Source organism: Orcinus orca, chromosome 7 (assembly GCF_937001465.1).
Source record: "Orcinus orca chromosome 7, mOrcOrc1.1, whole genome shotgun sequence".
Lineage (NCBI taxonomy): Eukaryota > Metazoa > Chordata > Mammalia > Artiodactyla > Delphinidae > Orcinus > Orcinus orca.
In genome coordinates this window covers 87,909,333-87,926,000 of record NC_064565.1, presented here as the reverse complement: position 1 = coordinate 87,926,000, position 16,668 = coordinate 87,909,333, and the positions used below count along the sequence as shown (strand labels likewise).

Sequence of the window (16,668 nt, the reverse complement as noted above, 5' to 3'; positions counted from 1 at the left end):
TTCAAATAGTCCACAGGAATACAATGTGAAATGATGAAATATTTATAATTCAATATGCAGATTTTTCTTTACATATAAACTTTCACAAATACATTAAAGCTCTATATTATAAAATTAAATGATAGAATTATTAAAAATTAAATGTTAAAATTCTTGAATACATTAAATATAACACTATTCCTTAAACATAAAAAATCCAATTGCATGCCGCTTTCCCTTTAAACGGAAAAAAGTTCCCAGTTGAATCCCTACTTCAAATACCTGAGAATCGGTTTTTGAGTCTTTGGAATCATTATGGTTGACTCTTAATGAATCAACAGACTGTTCCATGCTGGTATCATATTCAATTCCATTTTCTTCTATTATTTAATACCTGAAAGATTTTAAATATCTGATCAACTAAAGCACTTAACATTTTAATAGAATGTTTGTCTTAAATAAATTTCTCATCTCCCCTACTGTGTTACCCTATACAATTTAGGTTAAATCATTTGTACCCTATAAGATCAATAAAACGAACATTCTTGTTAAATAATTTGCAAAGGCACCAGAATAAATTCAAGACAGAGCAAAAATTAGTGTTATGTAGTTTCCTCACCCTATCCTTAATTGCACTCATGTACTGGTTTATTAAGGTTGCTGCTATGTGACAGGTACTGTTGTTACACCCTTTCAAATTCTTCTAAAATTCTCATTTTACAAAGATGTAATCTAAATAAAAGCTTTTAATTTTATGAGGTGTGCCCTATCATAGCATTAGATAATTTTAAAAGAGATCTCTTGGTACAGGAGGAGATTATATACATACAACTCTTACCATAACATACAATTATACCACTTAATATTAGCATGACAAGCTTTGAAAATGAAGAAATATGTATTCTAAAAAGGTTGAGCCACTTAGGCCTAGTACAGTCGTTTTCCACTGGTGGTGATTTTGCCCCCACACATACCCCCAACACCCCCTAATCGCCTGGGGATACTGGGCAATGTCTAGAAACTTTTTTGGTTGTCACAACTGGAGGGGGTGCTACTGGTACCTAATGAGCAGAAGTTAGGGGAACTGCTAAACACCTTGCAATGTACAGGACAGCCCCCACATAAAGATGTCAATGGTGCTGAGGTTCAGAAACCCTAGCCTAGTATAGTATACTGACTAATGGATTCTGTATGATCTAAAAAGAATGATGTTTTATGACTCAAAATTGGAGTAAAGTCAAAATGAAACTGCTGAAGAACACCACTGAAAAATTTATAATATAAAATAAACTTCATAAAATCTTTTTTAAGAACCCAACCCTATAATTTTATTTTTCGAAAGACAGCATAAATTATTTTTTAAAAATCTTTAAAATTTTATTTTTAAATTTACATGCATTAATTGAACTCTTTTTTTGATGTATAGCTCTATGAATTTTAACACAGATAACCGTCATCACAATCGGGATACACGATAATTCCATCACTCTAAACCCTAATTTACATTTATACCTGTATTTAAGACTTATTTAGTATATGTACTTGGATACAATGAAAACTTATTTTTCTGTGATAGCATCCAAACATATATTTGTAAAATTAACCATTTCAGAAAATCTGCAAGGTTTGCTATTTCATATCTTTACGATATTATAAATAATTCTACTCAAATATAAATTGTAAAATGCTATAAAATCAGTCTTATTTTTAATATATAACTATAAAATATCCTAAAATTGTTTCTCCTTAAAGATTTTAAATTATCACTTGTATTCTAATTTAATGTATTACAAAAATTCCAAAAACCTGTAGTTACCTCTAGGGCTATAAAAGTAAGAGCAATTTTAGTTTATAACTTTCTGTTCTGTTTTGAATTTTTTATACTATACATATATTACTTAAGATTAATATTTTATAGAAGGGGTTTAAAAAATAGAAAGGAAGTTTCACTAATGCCAATACAGCAGATAAGACACTGTAGAAGGCTCTCTTGCTAGAAAACAAAAAATAGAAAGTTGATGTAAAACAAAACATTTCGTGGCTGGGAGCTACTATAGGAAGTAACAAAAATGAGAGGCCACTCCCTGCGCTCTCCCACTCTGCCCACCCCCCACTCCCCAAAATAAAAGCAAAAGCTGTGATCTAAAACCTAAGTGATGAGCACAAGCAAGGAGGAAAATTTCAAGGGCAGTGCTGCTAATAAACACTGTGCCTGGGAAATGGGCTTGGATAAACAGCTGGTAGGGGAGGAGAACTTAAAACTCCCAAGGTGAGACTAAGAACCTGAAAGATCCTGGTAAGCCAATAATGTACCCTGGCTTCTGGTGAGAACAAATGCAGTTATTATTTGGAGGAACACAAACACAGTTAAGACTTTAGTTTCCTTTCACATTAAGATCAATCAAATATAAGCTTACAATCAAAGAGTGCCAAAAACACAAAGAAATAAGCCATCATAAGAAGGAGTCAGCAGATTTAGACGCCCCCTAAAAACTTCAAATATTGGAATGATGTAATACTGAATATAAAACAATTATTTAATATTCAAAGAAATAAAAGAATGAGTCATAGGAATAAGGAAGTAACAAGAGACTATCAAAAGTTTCATTTGAAAGAGAACCAAACAGAACTTTCAGCAATGAAAAATGTAATTGCTGAAATTAAAAAGTCAATGGATAAATTAAGTAGAAAGTTAGAGGCAGAAGAAAGAATTACTAAATTAGAAGACAGGCTTTAAAAGTTACCCAGGGCTTCCCTGGTGGCGCATTGGTTGAGAGTCCACCTGCCGATGCAGGGGACACGGGTTCGTGCCCCCATCCGGGAAGATCCCATATGCCGCAGAGCGGCTAGGCCCATAAGCCATGGCCGCTGAGCCCGCGCGTCCAGAGCCTGTGCTCCACAATGGGAGAGGCCACAACAGTGAGAGGGCCGCGTACCGCAAAATAAATAAATAAATAAAAATTACCCAGAATGCATCATAAGTAAAACAGAATATTAAAAAATACAAAGAACACACTTCAAACTAGTAAAATAGAAGAAGAAAGTATAGCATACCTATAATTGGAGTCTCAGAAGAATAAAAAGAAAAAATGGACGAGAGACAATATGTGACGAGATAATGGCTGACCATTTTTCAAAACTGAAGACATGAATCTACAGATAAAGGAAGCACAAAATGTACCAAGATAAATCAAAAGAAATCCATACCAAATGTAGCAAAGTACAAAATTCTAAAGAAAAACAGAAAAAATCTAAAATGCAGCCAGAGAGATACGATCACCTACAGAGTATTAACATTAGATATACATCAGACTATTCAATAGCAACAATGGCCGTAGAAGTCACAAGAATAATAAAAAAGTAACTTTCAGTATATAATTGTATATGCTCAAAGCTACTTTTTCACAAGAGGGTGAAAGACATTTTTAAGATTAAAAAACTGAGTTTATAATGAACAGATCTTACACAAAAGCAATTCCTAAAGAAATAGAAAATAAAAATGATACCAGAAGGAAGTCCTGAGATGCTAGAAAAATGGTAAGCAAATAAATTAATAACTCTAAGAAAAACCAAAATAAACACTGTCTGTATAAATAATACTATTACAATTTTGCGTATCTGTGTTTTAATGATAGAAATAAAATACTGGAGAACTAAATAAAATAATTAATTCAAGGGGGTGATGACAGATAAACACAATACATCAAAACTTATAAGATGGGGCTTCCCTGGTGGCGCAGTGGTTGAGAGTCCGCCTGCTGATGCAGGGGACAGGGGTTCGTGCCCCGGTCCGGGAAGATCCCACATGCTGCGGAGTGGCTGGGCCCGTGAGCCATGGCCACTGAGCCTGCGCGTCCGAGCCTGTGCTCCGCAACGGGAGAGGCCACAACAGAGAGAGGCCCGCGTACCGCAATAAAAAAAAAAAAAAAAAAAAAAAACCTTATAGGATGCAGAAAAAGCAGCTCGTTCTTCACAATTTCAAAAATCACTACAAAGCTAAGGTGTACGAAAGAATGTGGTACCGACATAAGGATAGACATGTAGATCAACAAAATAGAATTGAGAGTCCAGAAATAAACTCATACATCTCTGACCAAATAATTTTCAACAAGGGTTCCAAAAGCATTCGATGGGGAATGAAGTCTCTTCAACAAATGGTGCAGGGACAATTGAATAGCCGCATACAAAACAATTAAAATGCACCCCTACCTCATAATATATGGTTGACCCTTGAACAACACAGGAGTTAATGGCACCAACTCTCTGCACAGTGGAAAATTCACGTACAACTTTACAGTTGGCCCTCCATATCTGCAGTTCTGCATCTATGAATTTAACCAACTGTGGATTGTACAGTACTATACTATGTATTTACTGAAAAAAGTCCAAGTATAAACGGACCCACACAGTTCAAATCCATGTTGTTTAAGGGTCAACTGTATACCAAAAATGAACAAAAAGGGATCAGAGACCTAATAAGAGCTAAAACCATATAATTTTTAGAGGAAAACAAAAGAATAAAGCTTAATGACCTTGGATTTAGATATGACACCAGAAGGATAAATGTCAAAAGAAAAAAATAGATAAATTGGACATTAGCAAGATAAAAGCTTTTTGCACAAAGGATACCATGACATGAGTAAAAAGACAAGCCACAGATGGGAGAAAATATTTGCAAATCAAATATCTGATAAGGGTCTAGAATATACAAACGTCTCTTACGACCCAACAGAAAAAAGACAACCCCAGGGACTTCCTTGGTGGCACAGTGGTTAAGAATCTGCCTGCCAACACAGGGGACGGGTTTGATCCCTGGTCCGGGAATATCCCACATGCCACAGAGCAACTAAGCCCGTGCACCACAACTACTGAGGCTGCGCTCTAGAGCCCGCAAGCCGTAACTACTGAGCCCGCATGGCACAACTACTGAAGCCCACGCGCCTAGAGCCTGTGTTCCTCAAGAAAAGGCCACCGCAATGAGAAGATTTCAAAAATCACTACAATGAGAAGACCATACACGCCGCAACTAGAGAAAGCCCGTGCGCAGCAACGAAGACCCAACGCAGCCAAAAAATAAATTAATTAATTAAATTAAATTAAAGATAACCCAAACACACCTACTAAAAAATGGGCAAAGGGGTTGAATAGACATTTCTCCAAAGAAAACACACAAATAGTCAACAATCATATTAAAGATGCTCAAGTTCATTAGTCATTAGGAAAATGCAAATCAAACCAACAATGAGATACTAGTTCATATCCACTGTAAAGGATTTTCTTTACAAAATAAAAAGAAAATAAAGGTTGGTGAGAATGTGGGGAAACTGGAATCCTTGTGCATTGCTGATGGGTAAGTAAAATGGTGCAGGTGCTGTGAACAATTTGGCAGTTCCTTAAGAATTTAAACATAGAATTACCAAATGAAAACAATTCCACTGTAGGTATATACTCAGAAGAATTGAGATGTAGAGAACAAATGTATGGATACCAAGGGGGAAGGGGTGGTGGTGGAAGGAATTGGAAGATTGAGATTGACACATATACACAATTGATACTAAATATAAAATAGTAACTAATGAGAACATCCTGTATAGCACAGGGGACTCTACTTAATGCACTGTGGTGACCTCAGTGGGAACGAAGTCCAAAAGGGAGGGGATATACATATATGTATGGCTGATTCATTTTGCTGTACAGTGGAAACTAACACAACATTGTAAAGCAACTATACTCCAATAAAAATTAATTTACAAAGTTTAAAAAAACAGATAAAAACACTTGAAAACAGGTGTTCAAACATAAACTTGTATACAAATGTTCATAGAAACACTACTCATAATAGCCAAAACTGGAACAACCATAATGTTCATCAGCTGATGAATAGATAAATAAAATGTGGTATATCCATAAAATGGAATAGTATTTCACCATAAAAAGGGCTGAAGTACTGATATATACCTCAAAAAAGTTATGCTAAGTGATAGAAGCTGGACACAAATGGTCACATATTGTATGGTTCCATTTATAAAATATATCCAAAATGGGTAAAATACAGACAGAAAGTAGACTGGTGGATGCCAAGGCTTGGGGGAGGGGAGAAGAGGGAGCTACTGCCTACTGGGTACAAGGTTTTATTTTGGGGTGATAAATGTTTTTTGGAACTTGATAGGGGAATTAAGATTTTGCAAGCCACGTAGCACAGCCAAAAAAAGAAAGAAAAAAAAGATATGCAGCTAGCAAATAAACAATGAAAATATGCTAAACAGCATTAGTCATTAGGGAAATGAAAATTAAAACCACAATTATATACATCTATATACCTATTAGAATATTTACAATTTAGAAGATTGATTATATCAAATGTTTATGGAGATATGGAACAACTGGAACTCTCATGTATTCCTGGTGGTAACGTAAACAGTATATTCTCTTTTGAGAATCACTTTGGCAGTTTTCTAAAAAGTTAAACGTGAACCTAATTATGATCCAGCCATTCCAATTTATGTATTTACACAAGAGAAATTAAAGCATATGTACCGGACTTCCCTGGTGGCACAGTGGTTAAGAATCCGCCTGCCAATGCAGGGGACACGGGTTCGAGCCGTGGTCCAGGAGGATTCGACATGCTGCAGAGCAACTAAGCCTGTGTGCCACAACTACTGAGCCTGCACTCTAGAGCCTGCGAGGCACAACTACCAAAGCCCGCGCACCTAGAGCCTGTGCTCCACAACAAGAGAAGCCACCACAATGAGAAGTCCGCACACCGCAATGAAGAGTAGCCCCCACTCGACGCAACTAGAGAAAAGCCCATGCGCAGCAATGAAGACCCAATGCAGCCAAAAATAAATAAATAAATATTTTAAAAATCCTATTTAAAGATAAATAAATAAAGCATATGTGCCCATATATCCCATAGAGGATAGTCTTTTTTTTTTAACATCTTTATTGGAGTATAATTGCTTTACATTGTTGTGTTAGTTGCTTCTGTATAACAAAGTGAATCAGCTATACATATACATATATCCCCATATCCCTTCCCTCTTGCATCTCCCTCCCACCCTCCTTATCCCACCCGTCTAGGTGGTCACAAAGCACGAGCTGATCTCCCTGTGCTATGCGGCTGCTTCCCACTAGCCATCTATTTTACATTTGGTAGTGTATATATGTCAATGCCACTCTCTCACTTCGTGTCAGTTTACCCTTCCCCCTCTGTGTCCTCAAGTCCATTCTCTACGCCTGCATCTTTATTCCTGTCCTGCCACTAGGTTCAGCAGAACCTTTTTTTTTTTTTGATCCCATATATATGTGTTAGCATATGGTATTTGTTTTTCTCTTTCTGACTTACTTCACTCTGTATGACAGACTCTAGGTCCATCCACCTCACTAGAGGATAGTCTTTTTAACAAATGGTGCTGAATAAAGGGACATCCACATGCCCACCCCCAAAAAAAAGTGAACCTAGATACAGACCTTATGTTCTTCAAAAAAATTAACTCAAAATGGATCATAGACATAAATGTAAGATGCGAAACTATAAAACTCCTAGAAGACAACATAGGAGAAAACCTAGAGGACCATGAGTATAGTAATGATGTTTTAAGTATAATATACCAAAGGCATGATCCATGAAAGAGATTATTGATAAGCAAGACTTCATTAAAATTAAAAACTTCTGCTCTGCAAAAGACAGTATCAAAAGTATGGGAAGAAAAGCCACAAATTCGGAGAAAATATTTGCAAAACATGTATCTGATGAAGGATTTGTATCCAAAATATGCAAAGAACTCATAAAACTCAACAATAAGAAAAAAACCTAATTTAAAAAGTGGTCAGGGGCCTCCCTGGTGGTGCAGTGGTTGAGAGTCCGCCTGCCGATGCAGGGGACACGGGTTCGTGCCCCGGTCCGGGAGGATCCCACGTGCCGCGGAGCGGCTGGGCCCGTGAGCCATGGCCGCTGAGCCTGCGCGTCCGGAGCCTGTGCTCCGCAACGGGAGAGGCCACAACAGTGAGAGGCCCGCGTACCGCAAAAAAAAAAAAAAGAAAAAAAAAAAGGTGAAAAAGAGATAAAAAAGAAAAAGTGGTCAGGGCTTCCCTGGTGGCGCCGTGGTTGAGAGTCCGCCTGCTGATGCAGGGGACACGGGTTCGTGCTCCGGTCCGGGAAGATCCTACATGCCGCGGAGTGGCTAGGCCCGTGAGCCATGGCCACTGAGCCTGCGCGTCCGAGCCTGTGCTCTGCAACGGGAGAGGCCACAACAGTGAGAGGCCCGCGTACAGCAAAAACAAAAACAAAAAAAAGTGGTCAAAAGACCTGAAGATACACTGCAGCAAAGAAGATATACAGATGGCAATTACACATATGAAAAGATGCTCAACATTGTATGTCATAAGGAAACTGCAAATTAAATCATCACTGAGATATCATAACACACCTATTAGAATGGATAATATTAAAAAAAAACCCTCTATTAGATGTTGCCAAATATGTGGAACAACAGGAACTCTCATTGATTGATGCTTGGGATACAAAACCGTATATACAGCCACTCTGGAAGACAGTTTGACAGTCTCTTACAAAGTTAACCATAGGCATACGATACAATCCAGCAATTGTACTACTACGTATTTACCCAAATGAGTTGCAAATTTATGTTCCACAAAAACGTGCATGGATAGTTATGGCAGCTTTATTCACGATTGCCAAAACTTGAAAGCAACCAAGATGTCCTTCAATGAGTGAATGGGTAAAACAAATGTGGTATATCCATACAATGAATTATTATTCAGTGATTAAAAAGAAACAGGCTTGGGAATTCCCTGGTGGTCCAGTGGTTAGGACTCAGTGCTTACACTGCTGTGGGCCTGGGTTTGAACCCTGGTCAGGGAACTAAGATCCCACAAGCCGTGAGGGGCAGCCAAAAACAAAAAAAAAAGAAACAGGCTATGAAGGCACAAAAAGACAAGAAGAAACCTTAAATGCATACTGATAAGTGAAAGAAGCTACATACTATATGATTCCAAATATATGACATTCTTGAAAAGGCAAAACTATAGACACAATATCAAGATCAGTAGTTGCCAGAGGTTGGGGATGTGGGAATTCATATAGGTAAAGCGCAAGAGATTTTTATGGTGATGAGATAATACTTTATGATACTGTTATGATGAATACATGACATTAATCCATAAACCTGTACAACACAAAGAGTGAATCTTAGTGTAAACTATGGACGTCTGTTCATAATAATGTATCAGTATTGGTTCATTAACTTTTAGAAAATGGACCACACTAATACAAAATGTTAATAGTAGAGAAAACTGCATGCTACGATGGAGGGGAGAGAAGGTAGGGGAAGGAATATGGAAGAAAGGAAGGAAGAAATCTTTATATTACCTGCTCAATTTTTCTATAAATCTAAAACTTTCAGAAAAAGATAGTCTTTTAGTTAAAAAAAAAGAAGAGCACACAGATTGTCTGTAAACTGAAGCCAATAACAAATCATAGTATATGAACTCCAAAATTATCTTGAAATTTTAGGTTAAGTTACCATACTCTGAACAATGTTGGAGTTAGGGTGGACAAGAAATATATTATTTTTTCATTAACTTTTAAAACAAAACCTGAGAGGGTTTTGTCAGTAAAAATGTATACAATAGCTGAAGACAGTGTTCTGTAGTCATATGCTCTGGGTTTGAATTTCAGCTTCATACTTACTTGTCAAATTAGTTAACTACTCTGAGCTTTAGTTTTTCTCATGTGCAAATTGGCAATTATACTGCATCTCCCTCAGAGGGTCGTTATATTAAACAAAATAATGTGTGCAAAGAGCTTGGTGCAGTTCCTAGTACAGGGTCAATACTCAATAAATTATTTCTGCTACTTATAATTATGCAAACTAAGATAAAAAATTCACTTATCTATAAATAAATTACTTGGTTCCTAAGGACAAAAATCTGTTAAATATCAGTCATCTCATTGATGTAATAAAAACTTACCTGGGCTTAGTATAAAGCTCCTATATATTCTTTTCTATACTGTCTTTGAAAAATTGCAAAAAATTTTACTTTCAGATGACTAACAAGTTCTATTTCAATATTACTGTTTAGTTTAAAAATTCACACATCTGCTGAATGTAGTAGAAAAAGAACACAGGTCAGTCTAGATTTGATGGAAAAAAACAATGTTAACTTCCATGAACTTCAATTCCTAGTTTTTTAAAGATCCCATTCAGTTCTTAGATTTTATGTTTCTAATAGCTGATTATCTTGATGACTTTTAAAATTCATTTAACTATCATTTATTGACTGACCTCTAATGTACACTGAGTATAAAAATAAAAGAACTCTATTCAAGAAGAAAACTTTTACAGAGTTAGATCCAATTGAAAATAAAGTCCTACTGAGGGACTTATTAAAACTGAAATAATTGCTGTCAAGAATGCAACTTAGGGCTTCCCTGGTGGCACAGTGGTTAAGAATCCGCCTGCTAATGCAGGGGATATGGGTTCGAGCCCTGGTCGGGGAAGATCCCACATGCCACGGAGCAACTAAGCCCGTGTGCCACACCTACTGAGCCTGTGCTCTAGAGCCCGTGAGCCACAACTACTGAGCCCGTGTGCCGCAACTACTGAAGCCCGTGTGCCTAGAGCCTGTGCTCTGCAACAAGAGAAGCCACCGCAATGAGAAGCCCACGCACTGCAACGAAGAGTAGTCCCCGCTCGCCGCAACTAGAGAAAAGCCATTGTGTAGCAATGAAGACCCAACACAGCCAAAAATGAATAAATAAAATTAAAAAAAAAAAGAATGCAACTTAATTTTTTAACGTGTATTAAATACACTGAAATATTCACTGTCTAAACATGATGACATTAAGATTAGAAATATTTTTGAGACTTTATTTTGATTTTTAAATATAAGCACTATTATGATAGAATACATGACTATGAATTTAATTATCATAGCTACAAAATAATTTGTTTATTGAACGCTTATTATACTTAATAATTATTAGCCAGAATTATTAACAATCACTCTGCTATTCTGTGATATAGGACCCATTAACAACATTTTACAGAAAAGGAAACTGAGGCTCACCAGTAAAGGTTATAAGGTTTTCATTTATTGAGCACTTACCATAGTAAAGCACTAGGCTCAGTGTTTTATACATGTCATTTTATTTAATCCTTTCAACAACCCTGTGATTCAGTTACTTGCTCCAATTTACACATAAGGAAATAAGATTTAAGCAGTTAAGTAAAGCCAAAGATTACAAATATACTAGGTGGCTGAGCAAGAACTCAAACCTACATGCATTAATCCCAAAGCCCACTCTTTATCATTACAATGGGAACTCTTTCAAGGTAACAGACAAACCTCCCTCCTTCATTAGTCATGGCTTTAATATATTTTTTTTGGTAGGTTAACAAATTAAAGATGCTAAAATTCTTTGTTCATTTTTGTTCTCAACTTTTCCTGGTTGAAATTTAATTATAGGCAGTACCTAACACACAAAAGCCCTCCTGCAAGCAATCTAAAGATCTCTGACCTCCCGAAAAAACTAGCATTCTAACTATGCAGGAATTACAGCCCCTGAGAAAATATTCTGTAAACAGATCCAAAAGTGGATCTCGGGACAGAAAGGTAAAAAGTGAAAATGGCTTAGGGGAAAAAAATTCTAAAAACTTACTCCCAGTTTCCTGGTAGGTGCCCTGATTCCATTACAAATTATCCCTACTGATCTAAATTTTTTTTTGTTTTATTTACTTTCTCTTACCCTATCTGAAATTTCATCAATGAAATTTTCATTGGAGTTATCAAGCATTTTTTCTTAAAAAGAAAAAATTCTGGAGAGATTATCAGTCATTAACAAATTTGTGTAAATTTATATAAATATAGCTTTCTTCCTTTAAGATGAGTTAAAAACAGCTACCCCGAAAAGTTTAACTTAGAATGCAACCTCTATCCATTCTAATAGGTGCATTTGAGGCTCAGAGCACCTAAAAGGGATTCTGCAGACCTGAGGTAGATGCTGCAGTGAACAGGGAAGGCAGGATGAATGCCCTGGGGAAGTTCACTATTGAAGGGGTGGGATAACACAGGAAGCTTGCCAAATATAAACCACTTACTTCAGAACTTTGCCCAGACTGGGAATCTGCAAATGGAAGAAAGAGAACTTCTTTCCTACTATCTTCTGGAAATTCAAAACTCAAAATTTTCCTTTCAGTATGCAGTACCTCTATACTATGTGTTAAACAAGGTTTTAGTGTTTATTATATGGAAAGGTGGGTTTCAATATCTGTTGACCTAACTCATTGTTGAACTGGAGATTAAAAGTACATTTTTAAGTTACAGACATCCTTTTCAAAAAATAATTTGAATGAAGTGAAAAGTATTACTCCTTCCTCCCCTAAGTCTTCCATCAATTTGCATTACACTCCTCAATCCTGACAACTGTAGGGTGACTTAAAATACCCAGTTTTCCCACCTAACCTCAATGTCAGCGCATGCTATAAATTATTATCCCTAACTTTCAATTAACTATGTCAAAGTAAAGTTCCAAAGAATGTAGATATTAAGATTAAATAACTAGGTATAAAATGTTCTTTTCCAACTGGTAACCATAAACGGAACAAAGTACCTATATATAAAGTGTAACTTGACTTTTTCATTAATATGTAATAGACAATAGTTAACTTTTATAGAGCCGTTACTTTCTATCAGTTAAAAATAAAATTATTACCTTCATGAAGGAGCTTGAGTTTAAATTCAGGTCTCAAGCATTCTACTATCCCCAGAAATGCCCTCTCTTTTCCACTGAAGTTCTTCCTTTGGGGGGCACTAAATCATGATGGTTGGGGCTTCAGTTATGTGAAAGCTATAACTATGTCTTCACAGCAGCATTTTTTCTGTAATGAGAAGGTATTCGATGTATATTTATTTTCCAACACATAAAGCAAGCTACTAGATTTTGTTCTGCAGGTTTTACTATAAAATAGCCATTACCAGCCTGGTATAGTTTACCCAGCAATTGACTCGGTTAAAGTGAAGTAAAGACTAGGACTGTCTTTATGGAAGACTGCATGTGTCCAGGGGTTGGTGACTTAACCGGTGTTGGGGATTTGGACTAAGGCCTTGTTTCAACTCTCACATTCTGTAACTACTACAGAAACAAAAACGTCCACAGTAAATTGCATTTTTCTCCACAATGAAAATATTTACTAATTGAACATATTTTGGAGCCACAGAAGCTTGAGAATAAGGGCTTCCCTCCTCATATCCCATCCCCTATAAAATCCTAGAATTAAATTGATAAGCTTATTTCTTAAGTAGTATTGGGATTGGATAAAGAGAACAGAAAGAAAAGAGAAAGCATTAAATATATAACCTAGAGGGTTAGTAATAATTGGAGTTCAGAAAACACACTAAGGCCATTAAATTTTGCTGGCAAACTGCTTTCTAGAATGTTTCACATCACATTTTAAAAAGTGAATTTTACCTTATACCAAAAGCAAAGATTAGGAAGAATTAGAAGTTCAATGTTTTAATTTATAGCAAAAAAGGGCTTTTATTGTTTATACATATTGAATACATGGCAGAGGGGAACACACTAGTCAGGCTGTAGTTACTCAAATCTCTGTAGACCAAGTTGGGGCTACTGCTGTTTTTTGATTTTGTTCAACAGCAAATCTATTTGTTCAAAACATTAAAGGTAATTCTCAGCTGTAATTTCTTAAAAATTGTCTTAATATTTGATTTTTTTTTTTTTTTAGTTTTCCCGATAGACTTTTGTGTGGTAAAATTTATCTGTTAAAACCAATAATCTAAGAGTAAATCCCCAAACAGGCTAACTGAAGGATGAAGCCACTTGAAGTTTAGAGTTTCTCTTAATTCTAGGTACTTTGGTTAATGTCTCAAGATTTAAAGGATATTGAAATCTTATATTTAAAATCAGTGTCTGACCTTATTAACTACATTAAAAAATACTGCTCAAAAGTACTTTAGAAAATAAAATTTCCCTCATCTTTTAGGGTAGGTAAACAACACAATGTTCCTTCTATGATGTATACAAAATTGCTATGAATCAGTGGTGTCAAAAATTAAATCAAGACTCCTAATTCACAAATATTTTATAGAGTAATTTATTTCTTAAAAGATGGGTTTTGCAAGTTGTATTGTGTTAGTTAAATCAACATCAAAATGTTAAACGTATGCAAATATATATAAACAATCTATTTCAATTTTTCAGTGAAAAAAATTTTAAGCTAGTGTTCACAATGTCTCTTTTCCTTTATCTAAGGTTTGCCCTCTCTATAAACTTCCCTGTAATCTTGGTTTCTACCCATTTCTTACCCTGTACATACATACCTCTTTTTACCTCTTTGCTCTTTGAGGGATTTACAAATTATTTCATTTAATCCTCACAATGACTCTAAGGTAGAGCTTATTATCTATTTATAGATAAGAAAACCAAAGCTGTCTAGTAACTTGGTTAAGATCACAGAACATTAGAGCTCAGATTCAAAACTAAGTAGGAAAAAATCACCAAAACCAATTAGGACTCCAAAGCCCACGCACTGTCTTTATATCATACTACACCATGCCCTTACATACAGAAAAAAAAAACCTATAATAAAGAGAAACATTTTCCAAGCTGTAGTTCTCCAGATAATGCGTCTTCGTAAGAAACCTAGTAAATGAATCATGTAGGAAATCATTAGAACCAAAAGCTTGAAGTTAATATTCTAAGCAAAGTTAAGAAAAACACTCAGAGTAAAAATACTAATTACTCTTAGGTATTACATAGAGGGAACACGAAATACAACACATAAGCCACTGTTGAAAAAACACCAAAGCCATCATACTAGGTGTTAAGGTATCTTGGAATGCTTCTTAACTAATTTTCCCTTAACTAAAGGTCTCAGTCAAATGAAGAGTATTTTAGTGAATTCAACATTTCTGCTTTGTAAATTGAAGTTTTATCTTATTAAGCACATATTTAAGTTCTGTATCTTACTGATCATAGAAAATTTTTCCATTCGAATTAGGATCAACCTGTGTTGAATATCAGGTACAGTATTTTCTTATTTTGATAAATTTCAAATTAATGATAGTTAAAAATGAATTAATCTACTGATTACACATTTAAAAATATATTTTAACCAATGATATATTAACAATTAAAAATTACCTGAAGAACCTGTCAGAAGTTTTATTTCAGGTTCTATGAATTTTAATTCAGACAATTTTACTGCTGTAACTCAAAAATTACTTATGATTAAAAGCAAAGGATGTTTGAAACTGTCAAATTTCTTTTTACTTCTACTAGATTCAAAAAATATGGATTAAATAACAAGACTTCAATTAAGAGAAAAAAAAAAGTGTTTCAAACTTCAGGTGGTCTAACTTATGCATACAATTCTCACAATTACAATGAATCACATGGTTAAATAACCATGGCTTCTATTTGCAAGCCCAATCCTTTCCTATGCCCTCAGCACAGACGTTTTCTCTTTTTACTCCTCTAACCATTAAGCTAGTCTTTCTTACTTGTTCATGTTGCCATAGCTCCCAGTTAAACTGACATCTAAAGGATAACGATGGTAAAAACAGTTAACATCTACTATGTGGCACTTAATCTCACAGTTGACCAAGGTGTGGCACAGAGAGGCTAATAAATAAGCAGCTGAGGCAGGATTCGAACCCAGGCATTCGGGTTCCACGGCCTGCATTCTAAGAAGGTGAATAAATTGAAAATAGTCTTAGTTTCATTGTCACTGCGCACTATTAACAGATTATTTTACGTTTACAATTGTTTAAATCCCTTCTCATAATCTATGGTTGACTTAAATATCATATGTCTACTTAACTGTTGTACATCTTGAAGCAACGTAACAAAGGAAAGCTTTAGCTATCTTCACCTGCACACATACCGCTTTGCCCCAAATTCTGCAATCCAGTTCTGCCTTACTCTAAACTGCCGTCTCTTTAAGAAGTCCCCCTCTTGAAAGATTTCTGGCGAACGCCTTAAAAAGCGACTAGGAGAGCTTAGTAGTATCTCTCCAACCATCCTCCCTCAGAAAAACTAAATTCCATTAGAATTATTCTCGGGACCTTTTGAGAATAAGACATAGGCCTTTGGGTAACTTCAAGACGAAAAAAAAAAAAGTCAAAAAGCGTTGGGAGAAGGTGTGGGAGGTCGCCTTTCCCCTTCTAAAAGGAAGGTATAAAGGGGCTCATAAAGAGAAAAAAGGAACCCTAAAATGCGGGGCGGCACACAGGACCACACAGCGGGCGCTCCCGGCCAGGGGGTCCGAGTCCTCCTCCGTGGTGGTGCGCCCTTGTGCTCAGCAGCCCTCCTTAAGACACCTAACCTCCACCTTCTCCAGCCTGCCGGCTCGGGGCCCGCGGACCCCGTCCGGGCGGGGGACGGTAGGCCTCGTCAGGAGGGGCCCCGAATACAGCCCGAGGCGGGGCGCGAAAGGCGCCACCAAAGCCCGTCAGCGGCAAGGGGCGGGGGCCGGCGGTTGCTCAGGGACCGGGCGGGTCAGGAGGTGACGGGAGGAGGAGGCAGCCGGAAGAAAGGGGGATTGGGAAGCAGCGTCCCGTCCGTCGGCGCGGACAGCTCTGCCAAACCTCCGACTCTTAGCCGCCGCCGAGCACCCTACAGGGCGAGAAAGGAAGTCCACAAAGTGC

The 16,668-nt window shown here is 36.6% G+C and overlaps 1 protein-coding gene and 1 non-coding gene across 5 annotated transcripts in view; one reads left to right on the top strand and one right to left on the bottom strand.

Moving 5' to 3' along the window:
- CARF (calcium responsive transcription factor) overlaps positions 1–16,555 on the bottom strand; it is a 97,007-nt gene extending 80,452 nt beyond the window's left edge. For all 4 annotated transcript variants that reach the window (XM_049712349.1, XM_049712346.1, XM_049712348.1 and 1 more), the window contains exons 1-2: positions 12,716–16,555; positions 262–373 (exon numbers count right to left, since the gene is read on the bottom strand). In XM_049712349.1, coding sequence (XP_049568306.1) covers positions 262–330 — 69 coding nt within the window. In that variant the 5' untranslated portion in view covers positions 331–373; positions 12,716–16,555. The remainder of the gene's footprint in view (positions 1–261; positions 374–12,715) is intronic.
- TRNAV-UAC (transfer RNA valine (anticodon UAC)) lies at positions 8,791–8,863 on the top strand. The gene has a single exon. It is a non-coding gene; the product is annotated as a tRNA-Val (tRNA).
- Positions 16,556–16,668: the final 113 nt, after the last annotated feature.